At 42.3% G+C, this 19721-nt stretch overlaps 1 protein-coding gene across 1 annotated transcript in view; it reads left to right on the top strand.

Annotated features, from left to right (window-relative positions):
• Positions 1–13473, top strand: part of DELE1 (DAP3 binding cell death enhancer 1) — a 35198-nt gene extending 21725 nt beyond the window's left edge. The window contains exons 11-12 of the mRNA XM_073568020.1: positions 154–313; positions 6472–13473. Coding sequence (XP_073424121.1) covers positions 154–313; positions 6472–6731 — 420 coding nt within the window. The 3' untranslated portion in view covers positions 6732–13473. The remainder of the gene's footprint in view (positions 1–153; positions 314–6471) is intronic.
• Positions 13474–19721: the final 6248 nt, after the last annotated feature.

The following is a 19721-nucleotide window of genomic DNA, read 5'->3' as shown; positions in this document are numbered from 1 at the left end:
AACCATTTAATTACCGCTATGGATCACTAACTTCGTTATTTTAAAGCACATGAACGCGGGGCACCGATAAGCTGTCGTGGCAGCCACTAGTCTGCCTTGTATTTAGATGGAATTTCACTTTATTTCATTAATATCTTTGTCTTGATTCATCAGGATGTTCAGAGCCGGTACAACCTCGGCATGTGCTATGAACGAGGCTTCGGCGTTACGACCAGCGGACCGGAAGCTTTGAGACATTTTGAAAGAGCTGCAAAATCGGGACATGAAGCATCTCAGCAGAAACTCCTGGAGCTACAGCCTCATGTGACTGAAGGTAAGCATAAAGCCTGCCAAACGTATACAGTTTTGTTTTATGGGTTTTTTTTTATATTTTCTTCAAAAAAACTTAAACTTTGTAAAATAAAAAAAAATTGTTTGTGTTGCCATTATTTGAGACCCATAACTTTTTATTATTCCATTACTGGAACTAGGCAAGGGCTTCCAAAAAACTCTGAGCTCACATTTTTACTTATACCAGTTTGACGTACATACTGCATCTTTTCTCTTTTCATTGCATTTTTTTGTGGGGAATGCAGCAACCGAAAAAAGTGTTCTTGCATTTCTATTTTTTTTTATTTTCGTTTAATGTATGGTTAAAGTATATATATCTCTTCATAGATCAGACAGTTGTGTGTGTGTGTGTGTGCATGTGTATATATATATATATATATATATATATATATATATATATATATATATACTGTATATATGTGTGTAGATAGATATTCTTATTTCTGTTAGCCTGAACTTGATTGTTTTGACGCTTATATTATAGACGACAATATCACAATGTTAAAACAAAAACAAGGCACAAAGCACAAATATCCGAAAATAAAAAAAATTATACTGCAAAAAATGCATGACGGTAATAATAAGGGTATTCAGTAAACATAATTTTGATCAAAAGAATGTACAAGCCATCCCGCCACGTCTCGGCAACCCTTGTGGGACAGTCCTAACTCTTGTATTTAAAACCTTTCCACTTGTCAAGTGACGTAAAAGTGAACAAAGACCAAGGGACTGAACCATCTGTAAGCGTAGGCCAGACAGGATGGATTTTTAGGATATTTGTGTTTTGTGCCTTGTTTTTGGTTTTCTCTATGTAATGGGCATGTGTTAATATGCATTTACATTCTGCATACACATTAACTTACTTTCTCAGCTCAGACCCCAGTTTTTTTTATTCTGTTCAATGTGCATTCTGTGCATATAAGGGTGTGACCGCCCTTTTTCTGAGCTGGGAAATCCATCCTGTCTGGCCTATGCATTTTGCAATCTAGCTGAGAATTATAGAATGTTTGAAGGGACCTCCTGGGTCATCGTGTCCAACCCCCTGTTTAATGCAGGTTTCACTAAACCATCTCAGACAGATGTCTGTCCAGCCTCTGTTTGAAGACTTCCATTGAAGACTTCCATTCACCTCTCGTGGCAGCTTGTTCCACTCATTGATCAGCCTGTCAAAATTTTTTTTCTAATTTCTAATCTGTATCTTCTCCATTTCAGTTTCATCCCATTGCTTCTCATGTTTCCATGTGCAAATGAGAATAAAGATGATCTTTCTACAATGTGACAGCCCTTCAGAGATTTGTAGACAGCTATTAAGTCTCCTCTTAGGCTAGGTTCAGATTTGCGGATGGCAGAGCTGCGGACTTCCTCCGTGAAGCTCCGCCCACTGCGGCACCTCCTCCGTTCAGCTCCGCCTACATCTACATGCGTCCGCATATATCTGCATGGCCTGAGTACCCAATGTTAAAGACAGGTACACATGTTAAAGATAGGTACGCATGCTGCATGCAGACGTAGGCGGAGCTGAACAGAGAAGGTGCGGCAGTGGGTGGAGCTTCACGGAGGAAGTCCACAGCCCTCTGCAGCTCTGCTATCCGCAAATGTGAAGCCGGCCTTAGCCTTTGTTTGCAAGCTAAACATTCCAAGATCCTTTAACCGTTCCTCGTAGGACATACTTTGCAGTCTGCTCACCATCCTGGTAGCTCTTCTCTGAACTTGCTCCAGTTTTTTAATGTCTTTATTAAAATGTGGTGCCCAGAACTGGACACAGTATTCCAGATGAGGCCTGACCAAGGAGGAGTAGAGGGGGGATAATTACTTCATGTGATCTAGACTCTATGATTCTCATAATACATCCTAGAACTGTGTTTGCCTTTTTACTGCTGCATCACACTGTTGGCTCATGTTCAGTCTGTAATCTATTAGTATACCCAAGGCTTTTTCACACGTGCTGTTGCTTAGTTCTATTCCTCCCATTCTATAGATGTCACTTTGATTTTTCTTTCCCAGATGTAGAATCTTGCATTTTTCCCTGCTAAATACCATTCTATTAGTCGATGCCCATTGTTTCAGCTTATCTAGATCCTTCTGAATTCTTTCTCTGTCTTCTCTAGTGTTAGGTATCCCTTCTAGCTTTGCATCATCTACAAATTTGATTAGTTTACCTTCAGTAAATGGTCGTTATTGGAACAAAATACTTATATATTCAGTAATGAAAATTATTTTAAGCTCCCATGTTGGCACACACATTGTCTATTATGATAAAGACACTAGGGGGCGCCCTTGCTGTCTTCATACATTTTTGGCAATTAATTTCTTAGAACATGTTGACTCTGATTTACAATCCACATTATCCCAAATATTCAACAGTAACTTTAAGGATATTCTCAAAGTGTTGCCTTTTATTATTGTCACTGACACATAAAGGGTGCACCACACGTCCTCATTGTGAAAATCTGTGTGATTTAATAGGGGAAATCTGCAATTTGTTGGTTGTGCTATATTTTGTTGTCAACTCCAGAAATTAGAGCTTAAAATTACACGGCCGGTCAAGTGGCTGCAGGTCGTCACTCTAGTCTGCTTAGTGCAGGGTGATTGACCCCTGACACCACTTATACATGTGAAGGCTTGGTGTCAGGACACATGTGGTTTTGTCCCAGTGTTTTGTAGCTCCTTCCTGGAAGTGCCCATATGTATAGAACAGTTTAATCAAGATTTTCACCCTCTGATAGTCCTTGAATTTATGAGAACCATAATTAAAAGGATATTGCCTTCTTCACAGATAAATAATCTCGAATAATTCTTCTAAAAACGAGCACTTTTGCAATTTAAAGCTTATTAAAATTTGTATCCGTTCTTGAGATATTAATGGGAATCTGTTAGTACGATCAACCCTCCTAAGCTGTCTACAGTATATGGGCACGTAGGTCATAGGAAGCTGAATAAAATGATACCTTGATATCTGCGATCCGACGTCTTATTCCACAGAAATTCACAATTTTCTTAACATGTAAATGAGATGTTTAGATCTATGAGCCGGACATAGATCTCCCCGAGAATCTGCCTCCAGGGTTTATTATAAATGATAGAGAAATTGCCAGTGTGAGACATGTGGATCAGGAGAGCAGACTTGTCAGTCATTACATGTCTCACACTGGTAACATCTCCTGTCAATAGGCTCTGGAGGCAGATTCTCGGGGAGATCTACGTCGGGCCCATAGATCTTAGCAGCTCATTTACATATTAAGAAAAATCTGGATTTATCTGGAATAAGACATCGGAGCGCAGATATCAAGGTGCCATGTTATTCATGGCTTAGGAGGGTTGATTCTACCGACAGACTCCCTTTAACAATTTTCTCATTTACTGCTTGTTGCCTAGGAGACCGACCACCGCTGCTGTTTTGCTTGCAAGTTCTGAGCTGGCCAGCTTCAAAATGTTACTTACAATCTCGATAGAAAGATGTTCTGCCGTCCAGCAGCAGCGGTCGGTCACTTTGTTAACCTCTTCTTGCATTAGGACATAAAGATTCTGGGCTCCGCCAGTCTGGTAGTGAGTTCAGGAGCAGCAGAGGCCGACTATCGGCTACCTCCAGAGCTGAGCGTCGATCGCTGTTTTTAACTATTTAGTTGCTGCTTTTTCTGACAGCGGCATTCAAATAGATCAGTTGCTAGTATAACACAACATGACTGTTCAAACCAAGTACAGGCGCTCGGTGCACCCTTGGCATGACCAAACTGTTTAGCATACCTTCCCATTTATCTCTGCCCTTCTGTGGCTCTTGTAAAGCCAGAAAGCTGACATTCAAGGAAGAAAAGGTAGATGGAGACAAATGGGGAAAAAAAGTAGGATGGAAGCAGAACTGAACTGAACTGTTTGGCCACAGCACCTGAGCTTGGTTTGAACAGTCATGTTGTAATGTTGGTCTCCCTTTAAGGGTGGTTTCACACGTCCAGATAATTCCGGTACCGGAAAAACCGGTACCGGAGCTATCCGTGTTCATGTGGACACATGGTACCACCGTGTGCCGCACGTGTGCCGCATCAGGACCACATTGACGGCGCCGGGAAGAAGAGCTACAGTAAGCGCTGTTCCCGGCAGCTGGTGTTGACCGCTGCTGTAATTCTTCTCTCCTGCTTTGCCGGCAGGAGAGAAGAATGAATGAAAACCCAATGTGGGGTCCCCCTCATTTTCTTAACCAACCAGACGAAACTTACAGCTGGGGGCTGCGACCCTCAGCTGTCAGCTTCAGCCAGGTTGGTTGTGAAGAATAGAGGGGTCCCCACGCTGTTTTTTAAATTATTTAAATAAGTAATTTAAAAAATCTGCGTGGGGTCCCCCCCGTATTTTTGACACGCAACCTGACTAAAGCCGACAGCTGAGGGCTGGCATTCTCAGGCTGGTAAGGGGCCATTGATCCTGGCCCCCCCAGCCTAAAAACAGCAGCCCCTAGCTGCCCAGAAAAGACGCATCTATTAGATGCTCCTAATCTGGAGCTTTGCCTGGTTCTTCCCACTGCCCTGTAGTGGTGGCAAGTGGGGTAATAAAGGGGTTAATGGCACCTTTCTATTATAAGGTGACATTAAGCCCGGACTAGTAATGGAGAGGTGTCAATAAGACAGGGATCCACTACTAATCCTACAGTAAATAAAGGGTTAAATAAACACAATCACAAAATAAGAATAAATTATTTTAATGAAAGAAGACAACTCACACATTTTTATAATCTTTATTACACTGGTAATTCCATAGCGAAGCCCTCGTTCTTCTGAAAAAAAGTTGAAAATAATAAAGCAAATATATGTATTACCTGTCCGGCGCTCAGTCACGTCCCACGGCGTAAATCCATCTCGGGGATTAATATATTTACAGCCGGAGCGCTGCTAATACAGCTGCTCCCGACTGTAACTGACTGACATGTGAAACCGGCCTAACTTGCCGTGTCTGTAGTAGATTTGCAGCTTCTAAACAGATAAAAGTGACTTTTAACCAATATAAAGTTTTTTGGGAAACAAATCTGCACAGATTTCTGGATCTTTTGCCTAGGTGATGATGCAGGATAGATGTGTATAAGGTAGTAATGATTGCTGTGCTAGATATCTACTACAAGGGAATCTGTCACCAGGTTTTTGACACCTAGTTTGAGAAGCATAACATAGAGATTTCAGCTATTTGTCAATTACTGGGCTACTTGCTGTGGTTTTTATTAAAATTAGTTTTATTGGGAGGAGATTACTTGAGGCCTAGTAAACCTGCTGCCATTCAATCCTTCATGTTTATTAGCTCTGTTAACTACTGGCATCTTTCTGTCTATGCACAGTGTACACAGTAAGCTGCCGTCAGTGGTGTGGGCAGGTTATACAGAGCTCGGCATTCAGAGAACTGCTAAATCTGCAGCAGAGAAAACAGTGATTTTAGCGAAATTGCAGCAACCAGTAAAGTAAATGACACATTGCTGGAATCAGGATCTCTGCCCCTAAATTACGGTGCTCTTACATAGGGTAGCAACACTTTTTTTTTTTTTTTTTTTTTTTTTTTTTTTAAAGGGAATCGGTCACCAGGTTTATACCCCCCTAATCTGAGAGTAGTGTGTTATAGGGACAGAGACCCTAATTCCAGCGTTGTCACTTACTGGGGTTCTTGCTGTCATTTTGATAAAATCACTGCTGCAGATCTCCGTTCTCTGTATGACCTTGCCCACAGCTCTGAATGGCTGCTTTCTGTCTATGCTGTGCATAGGCAGAAAGATGTTAATTTGTGGTGGGGTTACACAGAGCCTGAGGACTGCATAGCACAAAACAGCTAGCCGTGTAGTGATAATCTCCTGCTGATAAAACGCTGATTTTATTAAAACAACAATACACAGCGAGTGACACGTTGCCGGAATTGGGGTCTCTGTCCCTACGTTTTGCTGCTTCTGGATTACATAGCAACAACCTGCTTACAAGTCCCCTTTAAGGAATTGTTATTTATGCAGTTCTTGTATTTCTACATCTATGTGCGGACCCCCACACCTGCATGTTAGAAAGCAATATTTAGGTCTTAGCCTGTGGCTTTCCAGGCTTTTCCTGTTGCTCCAGCATTCCTCGGTGCTTCCTCTGGAGCCATTGTCTGCTGTAGACTGATTTCTTATTGTTTCCTCCGCAGGACTCGGCTCTCCGCTCACCAGTCTTCGAACAACAACCTCCAGCCCCTGCCTTCCTGTTTTGGAGCGGGTGAACGTCCGGCTGGATCCCAACTTCGGCTTCTCTGCAAGCAGCACAAGCATCCTGGGCCTACCTCATTCACTGAGCACCGGGAACTTGCTGATGTCCCCGGCAGAGAGCCGCAGTTACCTCCTGCCACCTCTTCACATGAAAGGCTTGGCCCCTCCAATGGCCGCACTAAGAGCTATCGGAGTTGGATGAGCATTTCTGGTTGGCGGGTCAGGATGCGTTACCCTTCACCACAATCATGGGCTATGTGTGTACGTGGCATCAGGACCTGTGACAGCCGCTGCCCCTTGTACCATGGTTGATATATTGGTGTTAATAAGCTGTGTATATGATTAATGTGCCTTCATTCAGTATCAGCAATATCTCCTATATCAATACTATGTAACTGATGGACGTGACTAAGCCTAGAGCTTGCCACTGTATAATCATAACCAATTACATATGTCCTAAGCAGCGAAAGGGTTAAAAACAGATCTTTGCTCGTCTACTTCTGCAATGCATCTGGTTTTCTAGGCTCCTGCTTGTTCCTTTATAGGAGACTGCTGATTCCTAATATTAGGCCCCGAAGGTGGGTGTAGACCTCCAGGTCCCTCTACGACCAAGGAGACCCATAAACTTCGTGCAGAGCCCATACGCCACATCCCAGAGTCTACCCCAACTACAAGGGGGCGAAGATTTCCACTGTAATTTGTCAATTTTTGGCACTAATTAGAATAAGGGATATTCCTATTCCAGAATATCATAGCTGCAGATTTAAAAAACTCTGTTTTATTCAACATCCCCCGGTCCAGCGACGAGGGTGCAACACTGAGCATCCGCCGCTGCCCTATGAATGTCTGCAGCGCTGACATCCCAGTGACAACGCTGCTGCCAAGCAGTGGTCTCATCAAGGAAATCTGGGGAAATTCCAAAATCCTAACGTTCCCTTTAATACGTCCAGATAGCCCCGCACTTCCACCTAATCCCAGTCACCTTTTAAAAATGCGGAAAGGGCATCAAAAGACGTGCAAAAAGTTGCAAATAAGTGCAACTTTGTAACTCGACAATTGTGCAATACAAATTACTCCGAGTCTGGGATAAAAGAGAAAAAACATAAAACACTTGCACAAAGCGACTGTACAAACACTAATATACATCATGGCTTTTAGCCATTGACTTTCTCAAAAAGCCTGAGCGATCACTGTCGGCCTAATGATACTTCCCTACAGTTATAAAACCATGATCAGACTAATGGGTTAACGATGGCCATTCACATGTAATTTGCATGATCAGTGTTTGGCAATCTGTCACCCGCACACTGCTGGCCTCACACAGGCGTCGTGTATTATTGCCCATGTTATGTCACATTCATTTACCCTGACCCCTAATGAAGCGATCACTCAGATGCTATAAATGGCTTTTAGGCCGTATATATCTGGCTTTAAAAGTTAACAGGCAGCCAATGGGGGGATGGGCTCAGCAGTCGCAAATATTCATTTATTTTACTACACATCTTCACCAAGAATCATGTCGTCTTCTGTTTCTTAAGGATAACCCTTGTAAAGGACGTATCTGCTCTCACTACAGATATATCCGGAAAGTTCTGTTCACACTACTGTCATGGTTTCTGGTCTTAGAGTATGTTTACACAAGCAATGTTTTGCTGTGTATTTGCATTGAATCTTAATATTCCCCACCCTCCCAAAGAATCTGTACAAGGCCAGGATCATACATTGTGTATTTAGTGCGGATTGTGTGCAAGCTGAAATCGGCAGCATTTCTGCATCAAAGATTAATGTATACTTCCACCCTTGGTTGTGCATTTTAACAGTCTCATGTGATCCCCGGGAGAGGCAGCGCCTATCCCGCTAGAACAGCCCCAACCTCGCTGGAACAGCGCCGATCCCAGAAATGAGTAGAAGTGTTATTTTACTTGGGGGAAATATAGGGATTGAGAAGGGCTTGTGCAAGTAGTGGACCAACCCTTTAAGTTAAGATTTTAAATGTAGAAAATTCTGCAGCCAAACACGCCACTAGTGAACCCTGCCAAAGCATATGCAGATTTGTTACTAGGGATTCACTGTAGATTTCACCTTATATATTAATGTCCACCGTATGTGGATTGCATTTGTTAAGATGTCATCCACTTTAAAGCTACTTTACTGCAGATTTTTCACCCACAGAGACCCAACATGTGTGCACATACCCTTAAAGGGTTATCCCCCTTGTTCATTGATGGGTGTTGTCAGATAGCGCTGGTAAATCAGGGCTGTGGAGTCGGAGTCGGAGCTCATTTTGGTGGAGTTGGAGTCGGTATAAAATGGACCGTCTCCGACTCCTAAAATATATAATAAATTGGGTACAGTAATTCAATGCAGAATGTGCTGAATATTTTTTCATAGGAATTTGGGAAAGTTATGAAATGTCCTATAAATGACTGTTCTATTCCTGATCTAAGGCTACATTCAAACACAGCGTTTTTCCTGCGTTTTTTGATACGTTTTTCAGCTGCAAAAGCAGATCAGCTTTTTAAAAAACCGCATCACCTGAAAGGTTTTTGAGCTCATAGATAATGTTTTCAATATCAAAAGCAGATTAGAAATCTGCTCTATCTATATATCCATATCTGTCTATCCATATCATATCTGTACCAAAAAGAATGAAAGCCGGATAGCACACAGACTAACACTCCTTTTTTTTTTTTTTTTAGCACCAGTCAGGTACACCTCATAGCTGCCCAAAAGGACGCCCAGGACAGGCATTGCTTGTCTTCAGTAGCATCAACATCAACTGATAGTTGGAATAAATAGACTGCATTCATCACCACATCTTCTTAAGGTGCAGGCTTTATTTTCAAGTGTAGGGGTGTGAAGTATGAGGTTCTGCAGCAGCTGAGGTGAGCAGTATGAAATTCTGCCCCCTCCCCCCCAGGTTTGATCCTGGCTGCGCCCATAGTGTGAATGTAGCCTGAGGATCTAGGCTTTATCTTAGCCGAGATAAGTCATAGTGTGTGTGTATGTGTATATATATACATACACACAGTACATGCCAAAAGTTTGGACACACCTCAATCAAAGCGTTTTCTTTATTTTCATGACTATGAAAATTGTAGATTCACTCTCAAGGCATCAAAACTATGAATTAACACATGTGGGATTATATAATTAACAAAAAAGTGTGAAACAACTGAAAATACAGTATGTCTTATATTCTAGGTTCTTCAAAGTAGTCACCTTTTGCTTTGATTTCTGCTTTGCACACTCTTGGCATTCTCTTGATGAGCTTCAAGAGGTGGTCACCAGAAATGGTTTTCACATCACAGGTGTGCCCTGTCAGGTTTAATAAGTGGCATTTCTTGCCTTATAAATGGGGTTGGGACCATCAGTTGTGTTGTGCAGAAGTCTGGTGGATACACAGCTGATAGTCCTACGGAATAGACTGTTAGAATTTGTATTATGGCAAGAAAAAAGCAGCTGAGTAACGAAAAACGAGTGGCCATCATTACTTTAAGAAATGAAGGTCAGTCAGTCCGAAAAATTGGGAAAACTTTGAAAGTGTCCCCAAGTGCAGTGGCAAAAACCATCAAGCTCTACAAAGAAACTGGTTCACATGAGGACCGCCCCAGGAAAGGAATACCAAGTGTCACCTCTGCTGCGGAGGATAAGTTCATCCGTGTCACCAGCCTCAGAAATCGCAGGTTAACAGCAGCTCAGATTAGAGACCAGGTCAATGCCACCCATCTCTACAACAGCTGTTAAGAGGAGACTTTGTGCAGCAGGCCTTCATGGTAAAATAGCTGCTAGGAAACCACTGCTAAGGACAGGCAACAAGCAGAAGAGACTTGTTTGGGCTAAAGAACACAAGGAATGGACATTAGACCAGTGGAAATCTGTGCTTTGATCTGATGAGTCCAAATTTGAGATCTTTGGTTCCAACCACCATGTCTTTGTGTGACGCAGAAAAGGTGAACGGATGGACTCTACATGCCTGGTTCCCACCGTGAAGCATGGAGGAGGAGGTGTGATGGTGTGGGGGTGCTTTGCTGGTGACACTGTTGGGGATTTATTCAAAATTGAAGGCATACTGAACCAGCAGGGCTACCACAGCATCTTGCAGCGGCATGCTATTCCATCCGTTTTGCGTTTAGTTGGACCGTCATTTATTTTTCAACAGGACAATGACCCCAAACACAACTCCAGGCTGTGTAAGGGCTATTTGACCAAGAGGGAGAGTGATGGGGAGCTACGCCAGATGACCTGGCCTCCACAGTCACCAGACCTGAACCCAATCGAGATGGTTTGGGGTGAGTTGGATCACAAAGTGGAGGCAAAAGGGCCAACAAGTGCTAAGCATCTCTGGGAACTCCTTCAAGACTGTTGGAAGACCATTTCCGGTGACTACCTCTTGAAGCTCATCAAGAGAATGCCAAGAGTGTGCAAAGCAGTAATCAAAGCAAAAGGTGGCTACTTTGAAGAATCTAGAATATAAGACATATTTTCAGTTGTTTCACACTTTAATTATATAATTCCACATGTGTTAATTCATTGTTTTGATGCCTTCAGAATGAATCTACAATTTTCATAGTCATGAAAACAAAGAAAACTCTTTGAATGAGAAGGTGTGTCCAAACTTTGGTCTGTACCGTATGTATGTAATCGATATTACATAGTGTATTACATATTTACAATTTTACAGTTTTTTTGTGTTCTAAAGTTGTATTCCAATAAATAGATATTATGTTCTATCTAAATATCTTGATTATTGGATCATAGAAATGATTAAATGTCTGATGTTCACATTGTACTACAATAAATTTTTCACTTAAATATAAGCCATATATGTTGGAGTCGGAGTCGTGGAGTTGGTGTAAGGGAAATTGAGGAGTCGGAGTCGCAGGTTTGGCTTACCGACTCCACAGCCCTGTGGTAAATGCAGGCAGTTTTGCAATTTACCGCTTTATCAAAATTCAGCCGTTCTTGAAATATTAACATTTTTTTTCTTATATTTTTAGCTCGTTGCCTTGGAGACTGACCAGCACTGCTAGACAGCAGAAGATATGCATTGCTTACAAGATCTTTTCTATTAAGCTTGTAAGTACTGTTTTTATGCAGGCCAGGATCACAGGAGTGTGCTGTTATCTCCTAGTCCCAGCGCAGTGCTTATTATTAGCTAGAGAGCAGCGGAGGTCGGTCTCCTAAACGTCAAGCTGTAAACTAAAGGGAAAAAAATGTGTATCTCAAATTTTAATAATACAGTGGCTTGCAAAAGTATTCACCCCCTTGGCATTTTCGTCTCTTGCTACCTCACAATCTGTAATTTCACTTTTTTTTTTGAGAGAGTTTGCATTATTATTTATTGCATCACTTCATGTAAAGAACATGTCTACAACTGTGAACATTTTCTTTTTATTGTGAAGCTAACAACAAATAGGACAAACTAATGGAAAATGTCAGTGTGAATAAGTATTTACCCCCCTAAAGTAGTACTTTGTGGAGCCTCCTTTTGTGGCAATTACAGCTGCATGTCACTTTGGATAAGTCTCTGAGCATTCCACTGGGATTTTGGCCTAATCCTCATGGCAAAACTGCTCCAGTTCCTTCGAGTTAGATGGTTTCCTCTGATGAACAGCAGGTCTTTTGGCAAACTCAAAATGAAACTTACATTTTTTTGTGTGTAAGTAAAGGCTTTTTTTTCTGCACACTGTTCAATAAAGGCCGTCTCTGTGGAGTGTATGACTTATCATCGTATGGACAGATTCTCCAGTCTCTGTTTGGGAACTCTGCAGCTCCTTCAGGGTTACATTTGGCCTCTGTGCTGCCTCTCTGATTAATGCCTTCCTTGCCCGGGCTGAGAGTTTTGGTGGGCCGCCCCCTCTTGGCAGGTGTCTTGAGCTACAATTTTCTTTCCATTTGATGATAATGGATTTGTTGACCCTTTGGGGATTATCAGAGATTGGGATATTTTTATAACCCAACCCTGACTTGTACTTCTCAACAACCTTGTCCCTGACTTGTTTGAAGATTTCCTTGGTCTTCATGGTGGTGTTTGGTTAGTGGCGCCTCTTGTTAACGGTGTTGCAGCCTCTGTGGCCTTTCAGAAAAGGTGAAGTGTCTATAGTGACCGACATGGGACATTTAGATTGCACACAGGCGGACTTCCTTTAGTTAAGCATTTGACTTATGAAGACAATTGCTTGCACCGGAAATTTTTAGGAGCTTCATAGCATAACGGTGAATACATATGCACATGCCAATTTTTAGTTGTTTGATCCGATAAACTTAATTTAAGCCTATATTTCTCTCACTTCACCATCACACACAAATCGTATTACAATTTTTTTTAAAAAGGTGTTGTAATGTAACAAAATAGGTAAAAAAATCAAGGGGGTGAATACATTTGCAAACCGCTGAGTTATTATTTTAATGGGGGCAAACATAGAGATTCGAAACGGGTTGTCCAGGTTCTTTAAATCGAGTTAGCAGGAGACTGCTGTGATTTTGCTGCCGGGTCCTCAATGGAACAGAAATCATCACAAAGTGTGAACAGAACCCGAATGGCACCACTCACGTCGTGGGTACAGAATGGTAAAAACGTAACGCACAAATGTGAATCATGTCCGGTGTGATTGCTTTTCCAGAACTTACTGCAGCGATCCATTGTAAGCGTAGATGAAGTGTGTGCTGCTCGTCTTCTCTAGGGATGTGTGGTAGCCTTCATCTACCACTAGAAGCCAGGGCCGTGGTGTGTACTGATGCTGCCGTATAATGAGTTGTTTAGCGTGGATTGCTGACTACACTTATGTCAAGTGTTCCGCATACGTGTAGGACAAATATACATGCACTCTGAGAAGCTTTATAATAGGAAACCTACTACATGTCCTATTTTATTGTATTGAATCGTTCCTCATTTTTGTGCCTTTTAAATCTACTGTCATATAATAAATAAGATTCTAATACTCAGTTTTAAAGAAATTTGATTTAATGGAATTAAAAATTGTGATATCTTGACTCTGTCCAGTCATCAGGCCAAGTTCATACATAATAGTGGCCTTGTACTTGACGAAAACTCCTGCACTACAGAATTACGTGTTGGTAGACAATCCGAATACACGGGATGTTTCAGCCTATAAGGCCTTCATCATACTAGCAACACAGATAATCAGTGATGATATCGGTCAAACATGGAACCAATAACTGATAATGATAAAATAGTAGTGATAAGGCCAATAGTGCAAAGAATCAAAGTATGCTAAAATGTAAAACAGCGAGAAAATCTAGAAGTGGCTTTACATAGCTCAAGCCAAACTGCTTAAAGGGAATCTGTCACCCTTTTTTTTTTTTTTTTGACTATGAGCTGCTGGCATTGACATCATGATTCTGTAATGCTGTAGATAAGCCTCCGATGTAACCTGAAAGAGAAGAAAAACACGTTATACTCACCCCGGCGTCCGGTCCGATGGGTGTCACAGTCCGGCTCCTCCCATCTTCATACGCTGCCGTCCTCTTCTTCCCTTCCTGTAGTGGCTCTGGCGCACTGCTCTGCCCTGTTGAGGGCAGAGTCCTGGCACCTGCGCACTGCAGGACTCTGCTCTGCCCTCAATAGGGCAGAGCAGTGTGCCTGCGCCACTACAGGAAGGGAAGAAGAGGGCGGCATCGTATGACGATGGGAGGAGCCGGACTGGACCGCGACACCCATCGGACCGGACCGGACCGCCCCCTCCGGTGAGTATAATCTAACGTGTTTTTCTTCTCTTTCAGGTTACATCGAGGGCTTATCTACAGCATTACAGAATGCTGTAGATAAGCCCCTGATGTCAATGCCGGCAGCTGATAGTCAAAAAAAGGGTGACAGATTCCCTTTAAAGGACATCTGTAGCCTCCTAAGCCGTCTATATGGGCCCGTAGGTCATAGGAAGCTGAAAAAAATGATGCCTTGATATCTGTGATCCGATGTCTTTTTCCAGGTTTTTCTTAAAAAGTAAATGAGTTGTTAAGATCTGTGAGCGGGACATAGATCTTCTCTAATCTGCCTCCAGGGGCATTAACAGTGTGCGACATGGTGATCAGGAGAGCAGACTGTCAATTACATGTCTCACACTAGTAATGTCCCCTTTTAGTTAGTCTGGAGGCAGATTCTCAGAGAAATGTGGAATGGAGGCCCATATTATTTATGATTTGAGCTAAATGTGGGATTTATTAAGTGTTTGTGTGATGCCACCTTCCAATCCACAGGTACTTCCCTCCAGTGAAGACAATCTGGTTAATCCTTTCCATCTCTAAACGTTGACATGCGTCCCCTCAAGAGCCCCAGGTTATGGCTTCAGACATTAAAATATGATGCCTCAAGCACCACTCCAGGTTTTTTTAATTTCAGCTCTGGTTGGCGTCATCAATCTAAGCTACCTACTCTGAGCATTAGGCCTCATACTCTCTGGCGATAAAATTGGACGATTGCAATCCGATTTTTAATCGGATTGCACTCTGACCCATGTTAGTGAATGGGTGACATCTCACTTGCGATTTTCTCAGCCAAAATCGGTCTGAGAAAAAAATCGCAGCATGCTGCGATTTTTGCCAATAGAAGTCAATGAGTGCGATTAAAAAAACGGACCAAAAATGGACCATCCGTTTTTAACGGATACATCACCATTCTGTGGTATAGAACACTGTAAATGGTCCTGTAAATGACTGTAGAAAAAGAGTGGCTGGGAAAAAAACCCAGAAGAAAAACGGATGGAAAAATAAAAAAATCGCAAAGAAATCACATGACACTGGCATAACACTCCATCATTTTTTCCAGTCCAGAAATCGGACCGTTTTTTTTAATCACCAATGGGTATGAGGCCTTAGACTCCCCAGCCACCGTCTTCTGTTATGGGCGCCGCTCTGGTCGCTCTTCTACAGGTTGTGACCTGCTGGATATCTCCACTGTTAGCTGAGCGAGCCGTAAATCGATGCTCAATGTAAGTCAGAGTGCCAGAACAAGACTCTCAAAGATTTTGAGAGCTTTTTACTGTTACCTCTGACATCCGGTAAGGCATTAGCTGCAGTCACAAAATGGCGGAGCAGCGCCGGGAACAGCTGAAGACTGGCTGGTGAGCATAATACTACTGGCAGGGAACTTAGATTAGTTGCACCACTCCGGCACTGAAATAAAAAAATTATGGGTGTGGCGCTTTCAGTGCCGAGTAGAGGTACCCACTGTTAGATTGCGTTTTTTGGGAAGGCATATGCAGATCAACATAGTGTGCATGCTGGGGCTCTGCTCCATTCATTGTCTATGGGACTGCCCATAGCCCAGCACTGTGCTCTGCTTTCTGAAGCAGTCTCATAGATAATAAATGGAGGATAAGTCCAACATGCGCATCTCTGCTCCATTCAAGACAAGGTCATGCATAGTCCACTGTTCGGGATCACTGCAAGTACTGGCAGTCGGTTCCCCAACGATCAGTAACATTTCACTTATTCTATATTGAGCGGATTAATGTTAGATTCTGGGAATACCCCTTTAACCCCTTCACTACCAAGGGTGGTTTGCACGTTAACTACCGGGCCAATTTTTACAATTCTGACCACTGTCCCTTTATGAGGTAATAACTCTGAAACGCTTCCATGGATCCCGGTGATTCTGACATTGTTTTCTCGTGACATATTGTACTTCATGTTTGTGGTAAAATTTTATTCATATAACTTGCGTTTATTTGTGAGAAAAACGGAAATTTGGCGAAAATTTTGAAAATTCCGCAATTTTCCAACTTTGAATTTTTATGCCCTTAAATCACAGAGATATTGCACACAAAAAAGTTAATAAGTAACATTTGCCACATGTTTACTTTACATCAGCACAATTTTGGAACCAAAATTTTTATTTGTTAGTAAGATATAAGGGTTAAAAGTTGACCAGCGATCTCTCATTTTTGCAACACCATTTTATTTTTACGGACCACATCACATTTGAAGCCACTTTGAGGGGTCTATATGATAGAAAATACCCAAAAGTGACACAATTCTAAAAACTGCACCCCTTAAGGTGCTTAAAACCACATTCAAGGAGTTTATTAACCCTTCAGGTGCGTCACAGGAATTTTTTGAATATTTAAAAAAAATTAACATTTAACTTTTTTTCACAAAAAAAATTACTTCAGGTTCAATTTTTTTTATTTTACCAAGTGTAACAGGAGAAATTGGACTGCAAAAATTATTGTGCAATTTGTCCTGAGCACGCTGATACCTGATATGTGGGGGGGAACCACTGTTTCGGCGCATGGCAGAGCTCAGAAGGGAAGGAGCGCCGTTTGACTTTTTCAATGCAAAATTGGCTGAAATTCTGATCGGACGCCATGTCACGTTTGGAGAGCCCCTGATGTACCTAAACAGTGGAAACCCCCCACAAGTGACCCCATTTTTGAAACTAGACCCCCTAAAGAACTTATCTAGATATGTGGTGAGAACTTTAAACCCACAAGGGCTTCACAGAAGTTTATAATGTACAGCGGTACAATTAAAAAATCATATTTTTTCCACAAAATGATCTTTTCACCTCCAATTTTTATTTTCCCAAGGGTAACAGGACCCTAAAAGTTATTGTGCAATTTGTCCTGAGTACGCTGATACCCCATATGTGGGTGTAAATGACTATTTGGGCACATGGCAGAGCTCGGAAGGCAAGCAGCGCCATTTGACTTTTTTGGCTGGAATTGAGATCGGACACCATGTCGCGTTTGGAAAGCCCCTGATGTACCAAAACAGTGGAAACCCCCCACAAATGACCCCATTTTGGAAACTAGACCCCCCAAGGAACTTATCTAGATGTGTGGTGAGAACTTTGAACCCCCAAGTGCTTCACAGAAGTTTATAATGCCCAGGCGTGAAAATAACAAAAAATTTTTTTTACACAAAAATGATATTTTTGCCCCAAAATTTTTATTTTCCTAAGGGCAACAGGAGAAATAGGACCCCAAAAGTTGTTTTGCAAATTGTCCTGAGTAGGCTGATACCCCATATGAGGGGGTAAAACACTGTTTGGGTGCATGGCAGAGCTTGGAAGGGAAGGAGCACCATTTGACTTTTTCAACGCAGAATTGGCTGGAATTGAGATCAGACGCCATGTTGCGTTTGGAGAGCACCTGATGTGCGCAAATAGTGGAAACCCCCAATTCTAACCCTAGCCCTAACCCTATCCCTAATGGGAAAATGGAAATAAATACATTTTTTTAATTTTATTATTTTTCCCTAACTAAGGGGGTGATAACGGGGGGTTTGATTTACTATTTATGGCGGTTTTTATGTTTGGCAGCTGTCGCACGCTAATAGGCGCTTTTTATTGTAAAAATAGTTTTTGCATCACCACATATTGAGAGCTATAATTTTTCCATATTTTGACCCACCGAGTCATGTGAGGTCTTATTTTTTGCGGGACGAGTTGACGCTTTTATTGGTATCATTTTCGGGCACGTGACATTTTTTGATCGCTTTTTATTTCGTTTTTTGGGACGCAGAATGAACAAAAACCAGCGTTTCATGAATTTCTTTTGGGTGGTGCGTTTACGCCGTTCCGGGTGCGGTAAAATTTATAAGGCGGTTTTATTCTTCGGGTCAGTACGGTTACAGCGATACCTCATTTAAGTCTTTTTTTATGTTTTGGCGCTTTTATGCAATGAAAACAATTTTATATAAAAAATAATTATTTTTGCATCACTTTATTCCGCGAGCTATAACTTTTTTTATTTTTTTGCTGATGATGCTGTGTGGCGGCTCGTGTTTTGCAGGACAAGATGACGTTTTCAGCGGTACCATGGATATTTATATGCGTCTTTTTCATCGCGCGTTATTGCACTTTTTGTTCGGCGGTATGATAATAAATCATTATTTTTTGCTTCGTTTTTTATTTTTATTTTTTAAGGGGTTCGCTTAAGGGGTTATTGGGACAGATTTATAGGGCGGGTCGTTACGGATGCGGCGATACCAAATATGTGTACTTTTATTGTTTTTTTTTTTTTTATTTCCAAAAAGTGAATTTATTGGGGAATATTTTTTTATTTTTTTTAAATTTATTTAGCGATTTTTTTTTTTTTTTTTTTTTTTTTTTTTAAATTATTTTTACACTTTTTTTTACATTTTTTTTTTAACTTTATTACAATGTCCCAGGGGGGACATAACTGTCCTGTGACAGATCGCTGATCTGTATAAAAGAAAAAATGGCTGACAGCAACTCATTGATCCAAGAGAGGCACGTTCAAAGTCCAAAGACCCAGTTGGACACAAAATCCAAAAGATGAAGAACAGCATCTCATCCGGGTGAAGAATATATAAACATTTATTGTGCCATGACAAAATGCGACGTTTCGACCATCACATGGTCTTTTTCAAGCGATCTATCACAGGCACTGCACAAGCTTCCTCATGCCTGTGCTTTGCAGGCACTGAGGAAGCCAGCTTCCTGCAGGCCCCCGTCGCCATATTGGATCCGGGGACCTGCAGGAAAGGAGCCCCTGGCAGCAGCGCTGCACATTGCACTGCCGTGGGGGGCTCAGGGAAGCAAGGAGGGAGCCCCCTCCCTGCCGATGCTTCCCTTTAACCCCCGGTACACCGCGATCGTGTTTGATCGCGGTGTGCAAGGGGTTAACGTGTCGGGGGCGGACACATTGTGCCGGGTGTCAGCTATGATAATTAGCTGACACTCGGCCGCGATCAGCGGCGCTCACCACGTGGGCGCCGCTGATCGCGATGACGTAATATTCCGTCCATGGTAATTAGGTCCATGGTCACATGGATGGAATATTACGTCAATTGTAGGTAAGGGGTTAAAAGACTACGTTTGAAATATAGGCCAGGAAAAGACATTGTTTTATACATCAAACATCTCCATATAGCTCAATAAACGCCAAAAGAATTCAGTCAGACCCGAAAGGATCATCATTGCCCTGGTCCCACGTCCATTGCTGTCCTCCGTAGCAGCTGGAGGAAGGTAGCCATCACTTCTGCGGCCGGCATCCTGGGGGCCCTGCAAGGTCATTACATCACAGCACCTAGGACGCCAGCCGCAGAAGTGAAGACTGCCCCTGTCCGGATGACATGGAGGAATGGATGACTGACCATGGCAGTGTGAATCTTTTTGCTGAACTCCATACACACGCGGCTCCACTCCGTACACACACGGCTCAGCTCCGTACACCCCGTACACACGGCTCAGCTCCGTACACCC

The sequence above is a fragment of the Dendrobates tinctorius genome, unplaced genomic scaffold (assembly GCF_039654945.1).
Source record: "Dendrobates tinctorius isolate UK_male_01 unplaced genomic scaffold, ASM3965494v1 ptg000020l, whole genome shotgun sequence".
NCBI classification, from domain to species: Eukaryota; Metazoa; Chordata; class Amphibia; order Anura; family Dendrobatidae; genus Dendrobates; species Dendrobates tinctorius.
This window is presented reverse-complemented; position numbering and strand designations above follow the sequence as displayed.